This window comes from Calypte anna, chromosome 2 (assembly GCF_003957555.1).
Source record: "Calypte anna isolate BGI_N300 chromosome 2, bCalAnn1_v1.p, whole genome shotgun sequence".
Taxonomy (NCBI): Eukaryota; Metazoa; Chordata; class Aves; order Apodiformes; family Trochilidae; genus Calypte; species Calypte anna.
The window spans coordinates 29528342-29543192 of NC_044245.1; the positions used below are offsets into that span (position 1 = coordinate 29528342).

The following is a 14851-nucleotide window of genomic DNA, read 5'->3' on the forward strand; positions in this document are numbered from 1 at the left end:
GTGGCTTTGGTGAATGGATTTAACTCCACATGTTTTAAGTGAGCTATAAAACCCCTGAAAACCCCATGATTCCACTCCATGGATCATTTCAATTTTATAAACAATGCGCATTCTTACCAAAACTGAGTTCAGGTGGAAGATTCCCAAGGGCTTTCTCCTCCTTGGACTCACCCCCAGGCAAAGGGCAGGCAGTGGCGAAGAGGAGCATGGGGACCATTCCCCCCTGAGGGTCATTTGGGGCAGAATGGTCCTGAGCTCAGCTACTGTCCCAGCCAGAGGTCTGCCAGGCCGAGCAGCAGCACCTCCCTGGGGACAAGGAAAGGGTCAGGATCGGGCCTTAGGTGTAAATGCACCTGCATCACAGCTTGCGTGGGAATGAAGGAGGCCTCGAAATGGCTGCCAAGGGAGGGAGCAGGGGGAGTCTGTCCCCCAGGCCTCTCCTCAGGCAGGGAGCACTCTGGCCCACAGAAGGGCAGAGCCTCCACTGAGGGGGACACAGCCCAGGCCCAGCAGGGTGACACACGTCCTGACAAGCCCTCACACTGAGCACAGAACTTGGAAGTCCAGTTTCCTCTATTGTAGTGAAATGAGGCAACCAGGTGCCACTAATTGCCAGGTAGTGGGCGTGATCTTGTGCTAAGCCCACCTGTGCCTGGTTAGGGCGGGCCAGAGGTAGCCAGCAGAGAGGTCAGTAGCTCTTGGAGCAACAGCACCGATCCGGGCTAGTCAACTCTGAGAGCTATAGGCTTAGAGCATTACTTGTGAGTCTCTGCTGGAACACCTGGTTGGACCTTGAAGCACAGGCTCAGCTCACACTGGAACTCACAATCTCAGCATACTTGGCTTTAAGTGCTGCTCTCAGCACTGCACTGCCTTTATCACTCCACTAGAGCTCATCGCCGTCAGGGTGAGGCTTTGAGGAGTCTCAAACCCGCGGCCTCCAGCATTGCTCGGGTTGTGTCATTACTGAGTGCTTAGCCGGCTGTGCCACTCAAGCCTCACCCTAGCTCAGGACTGAGCTGAGCCTGTGTCTCAGGCCTCACCTTTTATTGGCTCCCTGGTCCTGCTCATACGCAATGGGGGCCTGCCCTAACCAGGCACAGGTGGGCTTAACACAAGCTCACGCCCACTACCTGGCAATTAGTGGCACCTGGTTGCCTCATTTCACTACACTCTATTAAAAGCTTTCGAGAAATCCCAGTGCTGATTAGCACAGCAATCAGTATGAGTGACAATCCCAGGTCTGCCCAAGAGGAATTTCAACTCAGTTGACGTTGCTGATGCAGAACATAAACAGGGATAAGTATCTGTAAATCTACTGCACAAAATCAAATGAGTCAAATCAGAAACATGGCCGGATAATTTTCATACACTGATAAATTCTGCAGTCCAAGGTCCTTGCTTGTATTTCAGGTACATGAGTAATAATACTTATTATCTTCAGAGCCACAGAAGAATGAATACAGGCAAAGAGAGATTTCCATGGTTCAACTGGTTAATTGAAGGTTCCCCATTACACAGAGGTGTTTTGGACACAGAAGCGTCATCTCAGAAGTAATACATTTTACAAACAGAACTTTTAAATTTTATGACTTTCAATTTACAAAGGACTATAAATATGAATACAGTCACTGTAACAAATACTGCTGTGAAATAGCCATTATTCATATTGCACAGAGGGAGATGCTGAAGCATAGAGATCTTTACTAACCTTCCAGTGCTCATCTTTCCCTGAGCAGATCCAGCACCCGGCTCTTCTCCCTCTCCAGCCTGTACTCTACACCCGTGGCCATGTGCAACATATGCACTTTGCTTTTTTACAGGGAGAAAACAGAGCACCGAGATACAGTGGGGGCCTGAGGGGTGTCTGTAATCTAGCACTGGCCTCACTGTCCTAGAACAGGTCTTTCCTCAAGAAGCCACTGGTATTATGGTTTCTCCAGTATCATTTCCAGCATCATTCCTTTCGTTGTTTATTTGGGCTGTGAGGTTCCTTGGAGAAGAGATGCTGTTTCAAATGTGGCTAGCACACTGATGTCTGAGAACATGAAGAAAAGCATCCAATTTACAGTGATGTGTTATTTCATTCAGAAAAATACTTCAATTAGAGCAGCATATGGGTTCAGGTGTTGTACTTACCAATGAACATACACAACAGTAACAGCTGTAGCCCAGAGGAGATAACAGGAGATGTTACTGTTCCAATTACACATATACATATATGCAAGAAGATGAGGGCACAGGCAAGGAATAACCTGTTCCAGTCCATACTGGAAGTCCAGGGCAGAATCAGTAACCAGCACTGAATCTTCAAGAACGCCACTGGTTGGCAAAATAACACATCTTTGATGTTTTAAACAGCAAATCATTCTCTCAGCACTGCTGAGTTCCTTGCTTCCTCTAATTACCTTTACTATAATAATTATTACTTGTGCTATTGCTATTAATTCTTAACTAGATCACACTTTTTCTTTCCTCCCCAAGAATCCTTTTCTTTGGTACTGCAGGACTGATCTTCTTCCTCAGTACTGCAGAACCGACCTTCTCAGACAGAAATATGGAAAAACATATTCATCAGACTGCCATCTGATATTAACTTTTATTTTCACGCACATGAGACATCTCCATGGATAACAAATATTGCAGACTTTTTTACATATACACTAAAATGCTTTGCCAGAGTAGGACCTACAAGAAAGCTATTTACTGCTGAGTGAGCATTGCTACTTTCAACCAATGAAATTTTGTTATATACGCTCACACACTGAGTTTCAAAAGTAACCAGAAGGGGTAATCATCCACTGTATACAATTTTATACATCCAAAAGTTAGACAGTTAATAGAAATTAGTTGAACCTATTTGAAGTACAATTAAGAAGACGACAATTCTTACCTGTTTTATAACTATTTCAAGTAGGATGAAGAGTTTCATATGTTTCTATGCATAAATGTGATAAGCATTCTCTGGAAAAGATATTAAAAAAGTTACATATAATTATGAAAACCACTATTGTTTTAAAGTAATTCTTACTGTCACCTGTACAGAACTTCTACCTGACAGCAAAAATGCATAAAAATATAAATCTGTGTAGAGATGGTTGCTTGTGTGTACTGAAACCTAGGGTACACCAGCAAAGTTCTCCCACAGGATTGCATCTCTCCACTTCTGGGCATTCAGCTCTTGCTATAATAGGTACCCCTATGAGAACACAGGAGCATCTGCTTTACTGTAATGCTTGGTAGATATAAGTGAGTAATACAAGCCACAACCTAGCCTACAGGTAACCCAGAAAATTTCCCACCAGTATTTATTGATCCTCAGTTTCTCATTAACCTTAGGTACTACATTCGATAACCAGGAAAAACAATTTGACTGCACAGAAACAAAACAGCATTTTAACTGCAGAGGGCATGAAAGAGCTACTGAACAGCACTATGTTGTGGTGATTTTCTACAAGTTTCATTTCTGCCACACTGAATATTTACAATATTGCATTTTAGTCCTGAAAGACCCACTGAGAATCCATCTGATTGCTTTCTTGTGAAAAAATTAAAACCTAAAGAGCATAAATTATAAGATTCATTCTAGAGGACATTTCTTTATGATAACCATGATCTAGAAATCATTCTTTTGACCTCACTGAATCTAATGGATACCACTTCTCACTGAAATTTTACTTCTCACTCAAAATCACTTAAAAAAAATATGAAAAAATATTGCATACAGTAGTGCTAAGATAGGAATAGCTGATGTCTAACTGTTACCCACTTAATGCCACTTTGAAAAATCCCCAGCCTTTCACTATTGCTCACAAGAGCCACTGACCACATCCAGCACAGTGCAATGCAGCTGTTTTCTAAAACTTCCCTGGTCCTTACACCAGACCTTACACTGGGCTTAAGATTAAAAAAAAAAGAGTAAGAAAAGAGTTGAGATTTTCACTACAGCAGAAATTGCCTTTCAAAAAAGCAATTGAAGATTTGGAATTTGAACACAGAATTCTCCAGGACTTGCCTTTTTGGGGCTGTAATTTAGGGTTTTCCAGAAATCTGAAACAGATCTTACTCAGGGTGTGTTTCCAGAGGAATGAAAAAGGTCTGCAAAAACCACTACCAAGGATCCAGCCTGAGGCAGGTACGTGTTGGCAGGAGCAGTCCCAGCTGATAACAAGCTCTTTGCCATCCTCCACCCACACAACCTGATCAGCATGAATCCCCCTTTTTCCAGTAACACATATGCTAAGTGTGTTTTCCAGCCTTCTCTTTAAGCTGGTCTCATCCTTGTTATTCACTTTGCAGTTGTCATGGCTGGTGTGGGGCCAATGGCTGTAAAGCCACCATGCTCAGTAATTTTTCAGCCCATCCCAGTACCCAAGGTTGTCACTACTGGGAATCAGTGAAGATGTAGAGAAAAATACTGGCTCTTCCTCTGTCACTAGGGAGGGTTTTCAGGTACTGGAATGGCTTGCTCAGGACAATGGTGAAGTCACTATCCCTGGAGGTATTTAAAAGGCATTCGGACCTGGTCCTTAGGGACATGGTTTAGTAGTTAGCTTGTGGTGTTAGTCAAAGGCTGGACTGGATGATCTTGGAGGTCTCTTCCAACCAAAACCATTCTGTGATTCTGTGTGCTTATCTATAAATAAGATATATTTATATGTATATCTTATATATCTACATATGATATAGATATTTATATCTATAAACAACTTGGAAAAGATTTTTTGTAAAACATTGATGGACACCACCAGAGGGTGCATTGCTGCCACTGTAATGCCTGCTCTTGCAGTGAAAGTAACCACGCTCCACATTTGTAAAGCTTTGGACAGATCCTGCACCTTCAATTTCTGTGGAGTGGCACACACAAAGGTGCACAATGGAAAACAAATTAAATACCAGAGCCAGTAAAGCTTTAAAGAAAAAGAAATAAGAAAAAAAAAAAACCTGACAAGGAGAAGTAATGCACCTTTTGTGCTGTGCACTCAAGGCATTTTGCAGCTTTTCTTGAAATATCCATATTGAGAGCGTTTCTTTGATCTGCTGCTAGCTGCCACTCCCAGAAGGAGTGAGAGACACCTTGTTTCCTTCCTTCATTTCCTTATCCTGACCTACCGGTTTGGAATGCAGTTCACCTCTGAGCATTTTCAGATGTATCATTTTCAGAGAGGCTTGCATGTCACAACACACAACCGGGGCTGACTTCGCTGCTTACAAAGCCTGCACATGACAGCCGAACAGAGGAGCCACACACTGAGCCTGACCCTCCTGCACTTCACCTTCCTGTACACCCTTGTCTGCAGAAGGGACATAACAGTGTTAGAATAACAAATATTCATCATGCCCTCAACACAGGCAGGACCTGAGACTGCAAAGTTAAAAAAAATAATGCCCCAAGGGTGTAGCTGAGCAGCTGCAGTCGAGGCTGATCTATGCCTGTGTTTCTGCAGCCCTAACTGCCCCAGGTACATCCCTTTGCAATAGGAATCCTGACGTATGATGTACCTCCTCCCCCAAAGTCGTTCCACCTGGTGACTCATAAAAGCTCATCCCTTGTCCCTGGATTAGTTTCCAGCCAGGTAACAGGTTTCCAGCTTCCTCAACTGACTTGCTACACAGCAGTACAACCCTTAATGCTGCCAGACAGGAGAGAGGGATAAAACAATGTCCAGAAGACGCCAAGACTTTTTCTACCCCTGCAAACTAGCTTAAACCAAGAACAAAATCATCCTTTTAGGTTTCCTGTGCTGCCAATGGATTCAGAGTGAGTCTTCAAAGTTAAACTTTGAGTTGCCCTTTAGAAGTGCCCCAATCGCCCCACATACCACAGGCCTGTAGGTGCTTTCAGTTGGAGTCACAACTAAACTCCAAACACATAGTCGGCGTTAATCAAGACCATAATGTTCCCCCCACCAAATAGCAAGGGAGTTAAGCACAGCATAAATACACACTTAAAACTGCAGCACAATAAAAATAATGATAACAGTAATAAAACCCCAGCAGAACCAACATGGTTATGTTTGAGTGAGATGAAGATGGCTGGAGGGAGGAGATGCCACACATTCTTGAGTGCACTGTGAGGAACTTTCAGTCCCATTGACTTCAATGGGGTTTCAATCAGGCTGCGTCTCTGCTGTGGAAAGGAACTGCTTAACACAGCATCGTGGGGTTTCTTGGTTTTTGTCTCTGAGCAACTCCTGGCAAAGCCACTGGTTGGTAAGTGAAAACACACTTTTTCCAGTCACCAGGACTGCAAGCTGTACCTGGATTTGGATTTTTTTTTTCTTCTGCTTTTTGTTGTTGCAAATCTGGCTCCAGGACTAGGTGCTGACTTTAGAAATCCAAGTTCAGCTACTGAAAGGGGGGGTGAGAGCAGGGGACCTGACCTTAGAGCAGACTGTTTCTCCTTCAGTGGGGCAGCTCTGCTTGCAGCTTGACTCCAGCTACTAAGCGGCATTTAGTGTCAGCCCAGCAGCTGCCATGCAGGAGGTCTGTCCCTTCAGGCAGCTGCTGCTCATCTGCCTGCAGCTGGCAGTGGAAGTGACATCTGTTCTCAGTCCCAGCTGTGAGCAGCACCGAGGTGCCAAAGCCCAAATGCCTCAGTTCTCAATCCAGGAGCAAGGAAGGGTTTCTGATGCCAGACCACGGCCTGGCTTGCAGGGGAAGGGAGGCGGGGGGGGAGGATCATCTCCTTCAACGATGGTGGGCTGGGAGGAATAGAAAGGGAGTGACAAATAGGGAGAGAAAGAACAAGTAATAGGAGTAGGGGAAAGAATGGGAGAAGAGCATGGGAGAAGACAGGAATGGCTGAAATGGAAAGGAGACATGAAATATGAAGTGACAGGGCTAGTCTGAGGCAAAGAAATGACAGGAAGGAGGCAAAGTAGTCAAAGAGATGCAGAAGTAGCAACAAATAACTATCCAAAGGCTAGATATCTACAAAGACTGCTGAACAGGGAGACAGATGCCTTATCAAGCCACCACCTCAGGGGCTACTGATTCTAGAAGGCTTTTTTGTCCACAACCCTTATCATATGCCATTTATTTAAGTGGTCTCCCCTGCAGATTTTGCCATCTGAGAGAGGTCTGGTATATTGCCTCTAGCCTCCCCACTTCTCCATCTTATTTAAATTCACATCACTTTTTGCTTGTCCAAGTTTCTTACTCTCTCATTTATCTTTGCAACTGTGTTATAATTCAGTGTTGTGGCATTTTAACTGAATTAGAAGTTCAGTTTCTGAGACAGGAGTATGTGCAGGGTGGAGCACGAGATCTGTTTCAGTCTAAATACTGAAAAGCATACTTACATTAACCTGGAAATAAATATATTAAGAAATGCCTCATTGCTCCCCAGGTTGGTGTGTGCAAGCCAAGTATCTTCTAACATAAATGTATTTTCACAGTTGCAACTGTTTCCTCAGCACAGGCTCTGAAATCGTGCTTTTCAGATCTCAAAACTAACTGAGTATTCCTGGAAGAAATAACCGGAGAAAATGTCTATTTGACAAGTACTTTACAGCCCTGTCAATCAAAATCAACTTACACTGGGAAAAATGGAGTGTCAGTGACTGCTTCTTTCCTTTGGTGCTTGCCAAGAGCATGAGACCAAGTGAGCTGTGGTAAATAACAGGGCTGAGGAATGGGCCGAGGGAGACAGACATCATAAAAACTTACCAGTCTGAAGCTGAAAGGGCAGGAGTTGGAGGCAGAAAGATGTGAACCTGTCTTAATTCTTTGCCTTGCTACTTACTGGAGGCACCCAGAGCAGGGCATTAGCCATCAAACTAGGTGCCATCACAAATTATTTGAAACCAGGTGCAAAAGATTGGATTGATTGAGTTGGGCAGGAATAATGAAAGCAGTTTCTTAGTTCCTCAGAATTCATCTCTTCAAGACTGACTTTAAATAATGAACTTACCATTGAATTTTTTGTAATACAATTACATACTTTTACAAAATTCAGATAAGATATATCTTATATACATATATATCTTTAATAGCAGATTTTCTGGGAACACTTCAAGATATAATTAATTTTACAAGTCTCAGCAGCTGTCCCTGTTTCAGTGAGAACTAGTTGTGGTTTTAATAAGTGATCTTTGAAACAAACAAGAGGAAATTCCTCTGAATACCCTTCTTTCATTACCTACACAAAGAGAAAAATCTACCATCCAGTAAACTATGCCTCTGAATTAATCAACTTAACAGCTGAGCACTTTTTTTTATTTTTCCCAGACAGCAATAATACTGGTGCATCTGTCACATGGACCAAAGATAATAACCAGAAATCTTAAAACACATAAGGTTGAGGCACTACTAGTAGTCTGCAAAGTTCAATTATCACACAGTTTTTACAACTACCAACCATTTGTTTGTCCCAGTCATCAGAGCAGTCACACTGTGCCAGAACAAAGGTATCTCTTGCCCAGAATTCTGGCTCCTGTGGGAACACTGTCAAGATGAGCCTATTCCTTAACCCCTAAACCTTCCTTCACAGGAAAAAAAGTGCAACAAACTTTGCCTGCATGCCTTGGTGGATGCTTGACAAGTTGACCTAGCATTTTGCAGATCTAAACTATAGATTACGAGAAGAAAGGTAGAAGATGATAAATTCTTTTTAATATCTGGAAGTAGATGTGCTATTCTTCAGAAAAAAAACCTGAACAGAAAATAGTAACCAGAAGCAAGTGTCTCAGACAGGGAGAACAGAGAAACAAAACTATGACCCATCTCTGATGGTGGGACAGGAAACATTGTTGTATCATTGGAAAGTGATAAGAAGTGCTTGGGAACCTCAAGTCTCCTATGGACCTTCTGTTTGGATGGCACCTAGAACAGCACTGTGGAAATGATGAGGCTCTGCTGTCACACAGAAGTACAAATCTGAATCCAGCAGAAGCTTTAAGGCATCCATACACACTTTCTGTTCTGTGGCCTACATTAGTTATCAAGGTGAGTAAAAGCTTCATTGCTGTGTTTTAAAGTCAACTGGAGTTATGCCCCTGGTTACAGTAGGGTCACATCTCACTTTGTGTCTGTTTGGTTTGGGGTTTTCGGGTTTTTAAGTCCACCATCTTCTATCCTTTTCATTTTTCTGCCTTTTTTGGAGGACCATCAAACCACTTTTTTCAAGGTAGCCTGGAAAGCTAAAGAAAAAAAGATTTTAGCTAGAAATTCTGCCAACTGATCTAAGACAAACAAAGTAATCTGATTTTAAGGTTATGCATGAAGTGGGTTTGTTTCAACAAATGCAATTCACTCAACTTTACAGTTGTGAAAAGCATTTCTAGGGCCATGTTCTGTATTCTCTTTTCTAATTAACATTACCTAAGAAATACTAATTAGAGTGCTTGAGGAGTAAGGTAAGCAAGGCTGGCAGAGGCTGAGCTTTTATTTACTCTGTGTTATCTCTGTCCAAATGTTCAAAGCAATATGGGTGGTGACTGATTCACTAGATAAATCAAAACAGCATGTGTGTACAAAAGGCTGCCAAGTTTCTCATGTATACTGCTATTTGTGAGAAGCTATGCTCAGAGAAAAAAGCAATCAACCAGTTTCTTAATTTCATTTTATATCTTTAATCCCATTGTAAGTATTAACAATCATCCAAAAGACCATTTAAATTTGGTTTGGATACACAATAGAATTAATCACAGTCCAGTTCCTTTTTTTCCTTGTTTTTTCTTAACTGTAGTTCTAATATTTCGTGATCTGTTTTAGCAATTCTGGTTTTGGTGTACTTCATTCCAGCAAAATAGATATTCCAGAGTTTTCAGATGATTTCAAAAGCTCATAAAAGATAAAAAAAATCCATAATGCAATCCATATCAGTACTTTAATAAAGCTTACTATCTTCCATTTAAGATAGTGCTAATTAGGTTTGTTGACCTGAAACTTTCTTTTTGTTGTGCATTGTCTCTTTTCAAAATAAGTCCAAAAGCAACCATAACATATTTTTTCATTACAGCTGTTAATTGCAGTGTTTTTGATTGGATTGAAATAGTTTTAGAAGAATCAAGTAAAATAACAATACAGAGAAAAGGGTTCTTTTTAAGCAAATGATAAGTTACACACAATCCAATTCTAAGGAAGTATCACAATGTATAAATTAGAGTGGATGTAAAACACAAAGGATTTTCAAAATTCACTTGCTTATTATTCTTATGTGGGGAAAACACATCATGGATTGTATTTCAGCCTTCAAGTGAAGGAGACTCACAAAATACAGTCAAAGAAACATCTTTCATCAAGTCTTTTAAAAGCCTGTGAGACGAATTCCTTCATCAAAGTCATTAATGTAAAAGGGAATTCAGAAAACTTATTTGTGAAAGCTGTCCTGTTAAATTATGAATACCAATAGTAATTCTTAAGTTCCTCATTTATTTGTGTACTCTGCATATGAATACTCATGAATATATATATTTATATGAATAAAATATGTCTGTTGTATAGCCATACACAGAGCTAATATGAATGGTTACGTTGTCCAGTGTCACAAAAGGACAAATTATTAATCAAAGCAGAGAGGAGAGAGAAGCAAAGAATCAAGCAGATGGTGCATGAGAACTTTGTTAGTTGTCTTACGATGACTTCTGTGTGGAAGCAGCTGTGCACTTTGCATACAGAACAGTCAGCTAACAACCCTTTATTTCATCAAATAATGAAGGAACTTTGGGATCAACATCAGCTTCTGAAATGGATTTAAAACAGCGATATAGAAAGTCAGGTAAGTGAAAGAGGAGGGAAAAGGGGATCAACCCCAGATCATCCCATTTTAAGTTTTGTTTGAGCACCAGAGGGAGTGGAGCATGGTGGGAGGATGGGGAGGAATGCTGGTTTCTGAGGGAAACTTGTGGAACTGACAGTGCTCTCAACTCAGGACAGACTGACTGGGAGGAGTCACTGGACAGTTCTGGTGGGGATACTTCTCTAAGACCAATCACAGCATGAGTCAAGCTTAACCCCTTCAGAAGCTGAAGGAAAGCTGGAATTCCCGGGTCCTGAGCAGAGGGAGGGACAAGTGCTTTCAGGGACTCTCCTCTTCTTGTATTGCTCTTAGTGGTTGAGATACCTGGAGGTACTCCACATAATAAACATTCATTATTTTACCTTCCTGTATCATCTTTACATATTTGAATACCAATGTAGCATATTTTTGAACTCATAACACTCAGTTCTCTTCACTACCATTTAATGCAGAAGGCAGCAAGAGATGAAAATTGTACTCTTGCAGATGAGCTAACAGAACCTTCTCATTTCTCCATGATTTACAGATTGGGTTGCAAAACACTTTTTTTAAGTCTTAACTCTTCCTTTAAGCACACATCTGCACATCTATGCATACATGTACACATGTGCAAACACAAAAAGCATGTGTAATACAGTACTCAGAGGAGCTATTGGAGCTGCTCTGAAATGATGGCACAGGGGCACTGGAAGTAGTGTAGCACTAAGGAGTGCTACAGCCAGAGCATGCAGCACCTGAAATATTGGGGTTTGCACTTCAATTTCCCCCAAGCACACCTTTTCTTTGTCTCAAGGTTACCTTAGTTACATGGAAGACAAGGACCTGACCCTTCCAACACTGCTTGCATTGTGCAGTTCAACAGAATGTTGAATTGTTGATGTCTGGAAGGCTACGCTGTATAATGATCTCTACGCTCACAGGTATAGCAGCAATTTTAAACTAATTTCATATAAAGAACAAGAGCTGTGCTTTAGGATTATTTTATCTTAAATCACATTTCGTTCATGCAGCCCTGGAGTACAATACATAAGCATGATTAAAGACCATTCTGCATGAAGACTGAATGCTTTGGTGTCCCCTATGAACCTTCCTAAATGATCACTACCCCACAAAACCATTTCAGTATAATTCCATACAGTATGCACCCAGTGTACCACAGAATTAATTGTATTTCAGTTTACACTTTATACACATCAGACTTGCATTTTAAGTATCAAAAATATCTTGTTAAAAGATCTTAATAGTAAATGTCATAAATCCACAGTTTTCATCAAAGAATAAAATGATTCAAGACCTTTGGTGAATGGATGATGAAAAAGAAACATTTCCAAAAGCTACACATGATTTATGCTCTTATGCTACCAACAGCTGCCCAGTCAGCTCCGGATTTCTGTCCTTTATTAATGCCATGATAAGAACAGCAGCAGAATTTACTGTCTCCTGAAGCACCAAATGGTCCTGGGGGAAAAAAAAAAAAGAAAAAAAAAAAGTGGGGGAAACAATATATTAACAAATCACCACATGATTGCTGAAAAGAATAAAAACATTTATTTGTACTTACTAGAAGAGCTTCTAGAACTTGTATTTTAAGGAAACACAGTTTCATAGTAAAAACCATTTTCCAATCTCCACAAAGATTTAAAAAGCAAAATTATTTTTTAAAAAGGAATATATTTTAACTGCTAGAATTAATGCCATATATCCAGAGACCACCAAAACAGAAGCTTGATTCTATCACTTGCTTCCTAACTTATTTTTAAAATCTAAAAGGTGGTCAGAATTTTGTATTTTAAAACACTGGACCAAAATTGAGTATTTAATTGAGTAGTATAGTTAAAGACCTGTAACTTTAGGCACCTACTAAATAACCACCTGTAGCCTACAAACTACTCAAACTCACAGATGCATTTAAGCATTGGGATTTTAATAGTTCAGTCCAATCTTTGTATTTAACTTTAAAAAGTAGTCTGGTTTTGATAGGCAAGTATAGAGACCAACACAGGAAGAAGTCAGAAAATGAGACTTTGATTCCGTGCTTCTAATCGAGCACTCCAGCTCACATTTGAAAGAGTCCTTTGTCTAATTGCCAAGTTTTCTTAATTATATTGACTATAAAAGATTGGCCTTTTGCTACCAGTAACATTTTCATTTGGGCACTGGGAAAATACCAGTAGGTGTACGCAGGCACAGAAACATCCCTGGAGAGAAAAAATAGGAGGGAGCAATTCCTGTGAAGCAGCAGAGAAAAAGAAAGGTCTGTAAACTCCGGGGAGAACCTAGAAGAGTTTCAAATACAGAATGTGAGGTACAAAGAGAAAGCAAAAGCTGAGATCCTTATCCACAGTGGATAAAACTGGAAGCAATAGGCTCAAGAGAACTTAAACTGAGATACTGGAAGTCAAGAAAGTGTTTAAACAGTAAGGACCAGTATGCAATGGAACAGATTATGGAACAGATCAAGGAATCTCCATCATTAGGGTAATGTAACCTGAGACCCATATACATGTATATGGGATGCAGGTACAGCTCCCTGCCTGGGGCAGGCAGATGGAGCAGTTGGATTCTGTATCTCTTCACCACTACTTTTCTAAGCTTTGGCATTAAGGAAAAATTTGTAGATGACATGTTTAAGACACTTGGATTAAGGCAGAGAGAGGAAATGGCTTCAACAACTTATACAAAGCCAGAATGTTGATTACTCCATTTTAAGGAATAAGGCTACTGCTGAGGAAACCTGCCTGTTCAGCTAGTGCAGAGGGGAACTGGAGACTAAGAAGATGGAGAAATTGATGAGGGAAAAGTATGTCTGGAGCACTCCAAAATATGTTTTATAATGCTCTTATTAATGTTTTGCTTTATGTAAATGGCACGAAAAATTATAGAGGTAAAGACAGAATTAGTAATAGCTAGTCTATACCCAATTCTTATTCCTGAGAAAAATGAATTTGCATGTGACTAGATTTTTATCCTAAAAATGATCAAATAACTAAGCTGTTAGAATCTGTACCCCCAAAGATGATACTCTTCATAAATTCATGTTATATATTCTAATATACAGTAAAATTATTTGATGTGATGTAACAAATCATCTTGAAGTAGAAACGTTCACCACAGCTGTGTCTTGCTGTTTACTGAGTGAGAACTCCCATTCACCTAGGGAGTGCAGAAGGGTATTCAGAGGTCCTTCCAGTATGGTCCTTCCAGTACCTTCTGTTATGGACTGAGGGTGCAAAGAGGAACTCAAAATCCACTACACCAGTTTGGCAGGGGTACCACATCCTCTTTTCCCCTGGATATAAATTGCTGCATTAATGTACAAGGAGAGCAGGAGCTGCACATACACCCACTCAGAAGACAAATGCTGCCGTCACTTTCAAGATCTACCAACACATTTCTCAGTATTCACCAGTGCCAACCTCACTGCTTTTTGTTCAGTTTGTCTCCAGAAGCACTTCAGAGCTACAGACACTGTTTTCCAAATGGGCTCCCAGCCACATCTGAAGTTGGCTGGAGGTATTTTTTTTCCCATTTCATAAAAAAAAAAAAAAAAAAAAAAAAAATGCACCTGGCCAGGAATGCTCTTAATGTTTCTTCCAATAAATCTTTCCACATCCTCTGTTGGTTACTGGATTCAGTACACATTCCTTTGCAGTAATAAATTATTTAAGTTTTTGAACATAAAAGGAAGCAAGAGAAAGAAACTTAAATTTCACAGGAGAGATTGAAAATGACACAGTAGGATTCCTTTAGACTGAAAAAAATCTATTTTTAAACCTAAACCTAAAGTTCTAGTGCTAATTTCCATGTTCTGAAGGAAAGACACGCAAAAAATTATGAGCAGTATTTGTAACACAGGCAGTGGAGTACAGTAATGTGCAGAGAAACCTGCATGAAGAATTGGGCTACAAGCCATGACTGGTGAATTGCACTAGAAATACAAATGCTTTTGCAAGTTTTACAATTATTTCACTTTATTAATACTGATCTTATAACTACTTGGAAGCCTACTGGTTCCTGTCTTCCTAGAATCAATCAACACAATGACAGGAACAATGAACTGTCAAAGAGGACTGGGCCCTCTGTCTGTTTGTTTTTTTTAAATAACCA

At 40.5% G+C, this 14851-nt stretch overlaps 1 protein-coding gene across 1 annotated transcript in view; it reads right to left on the bottom strand.

The window, feature by feature from the left end:
- Positions 1-9572: 9572 nt before the first annotated feature.
- Positions 9573-14851, bottom strand: part of CRPPA (CDP-L-ribitol pyrophosphorylase A) — a 101445-nt gene continuing 96166 nt past the window's right edge. Inside the window, exon 10 of the mRNA XM_030446289.1 lies at positions 9573-12202. Within this exon, the coding sequence (XP_030302149.1) occupies positions 12098-12202 (105 nt within the window). The 3' untranslated portion in view covers positions 9573-12097. The remainder of the gene's footprint in view (positions 12203-14851) is intronic.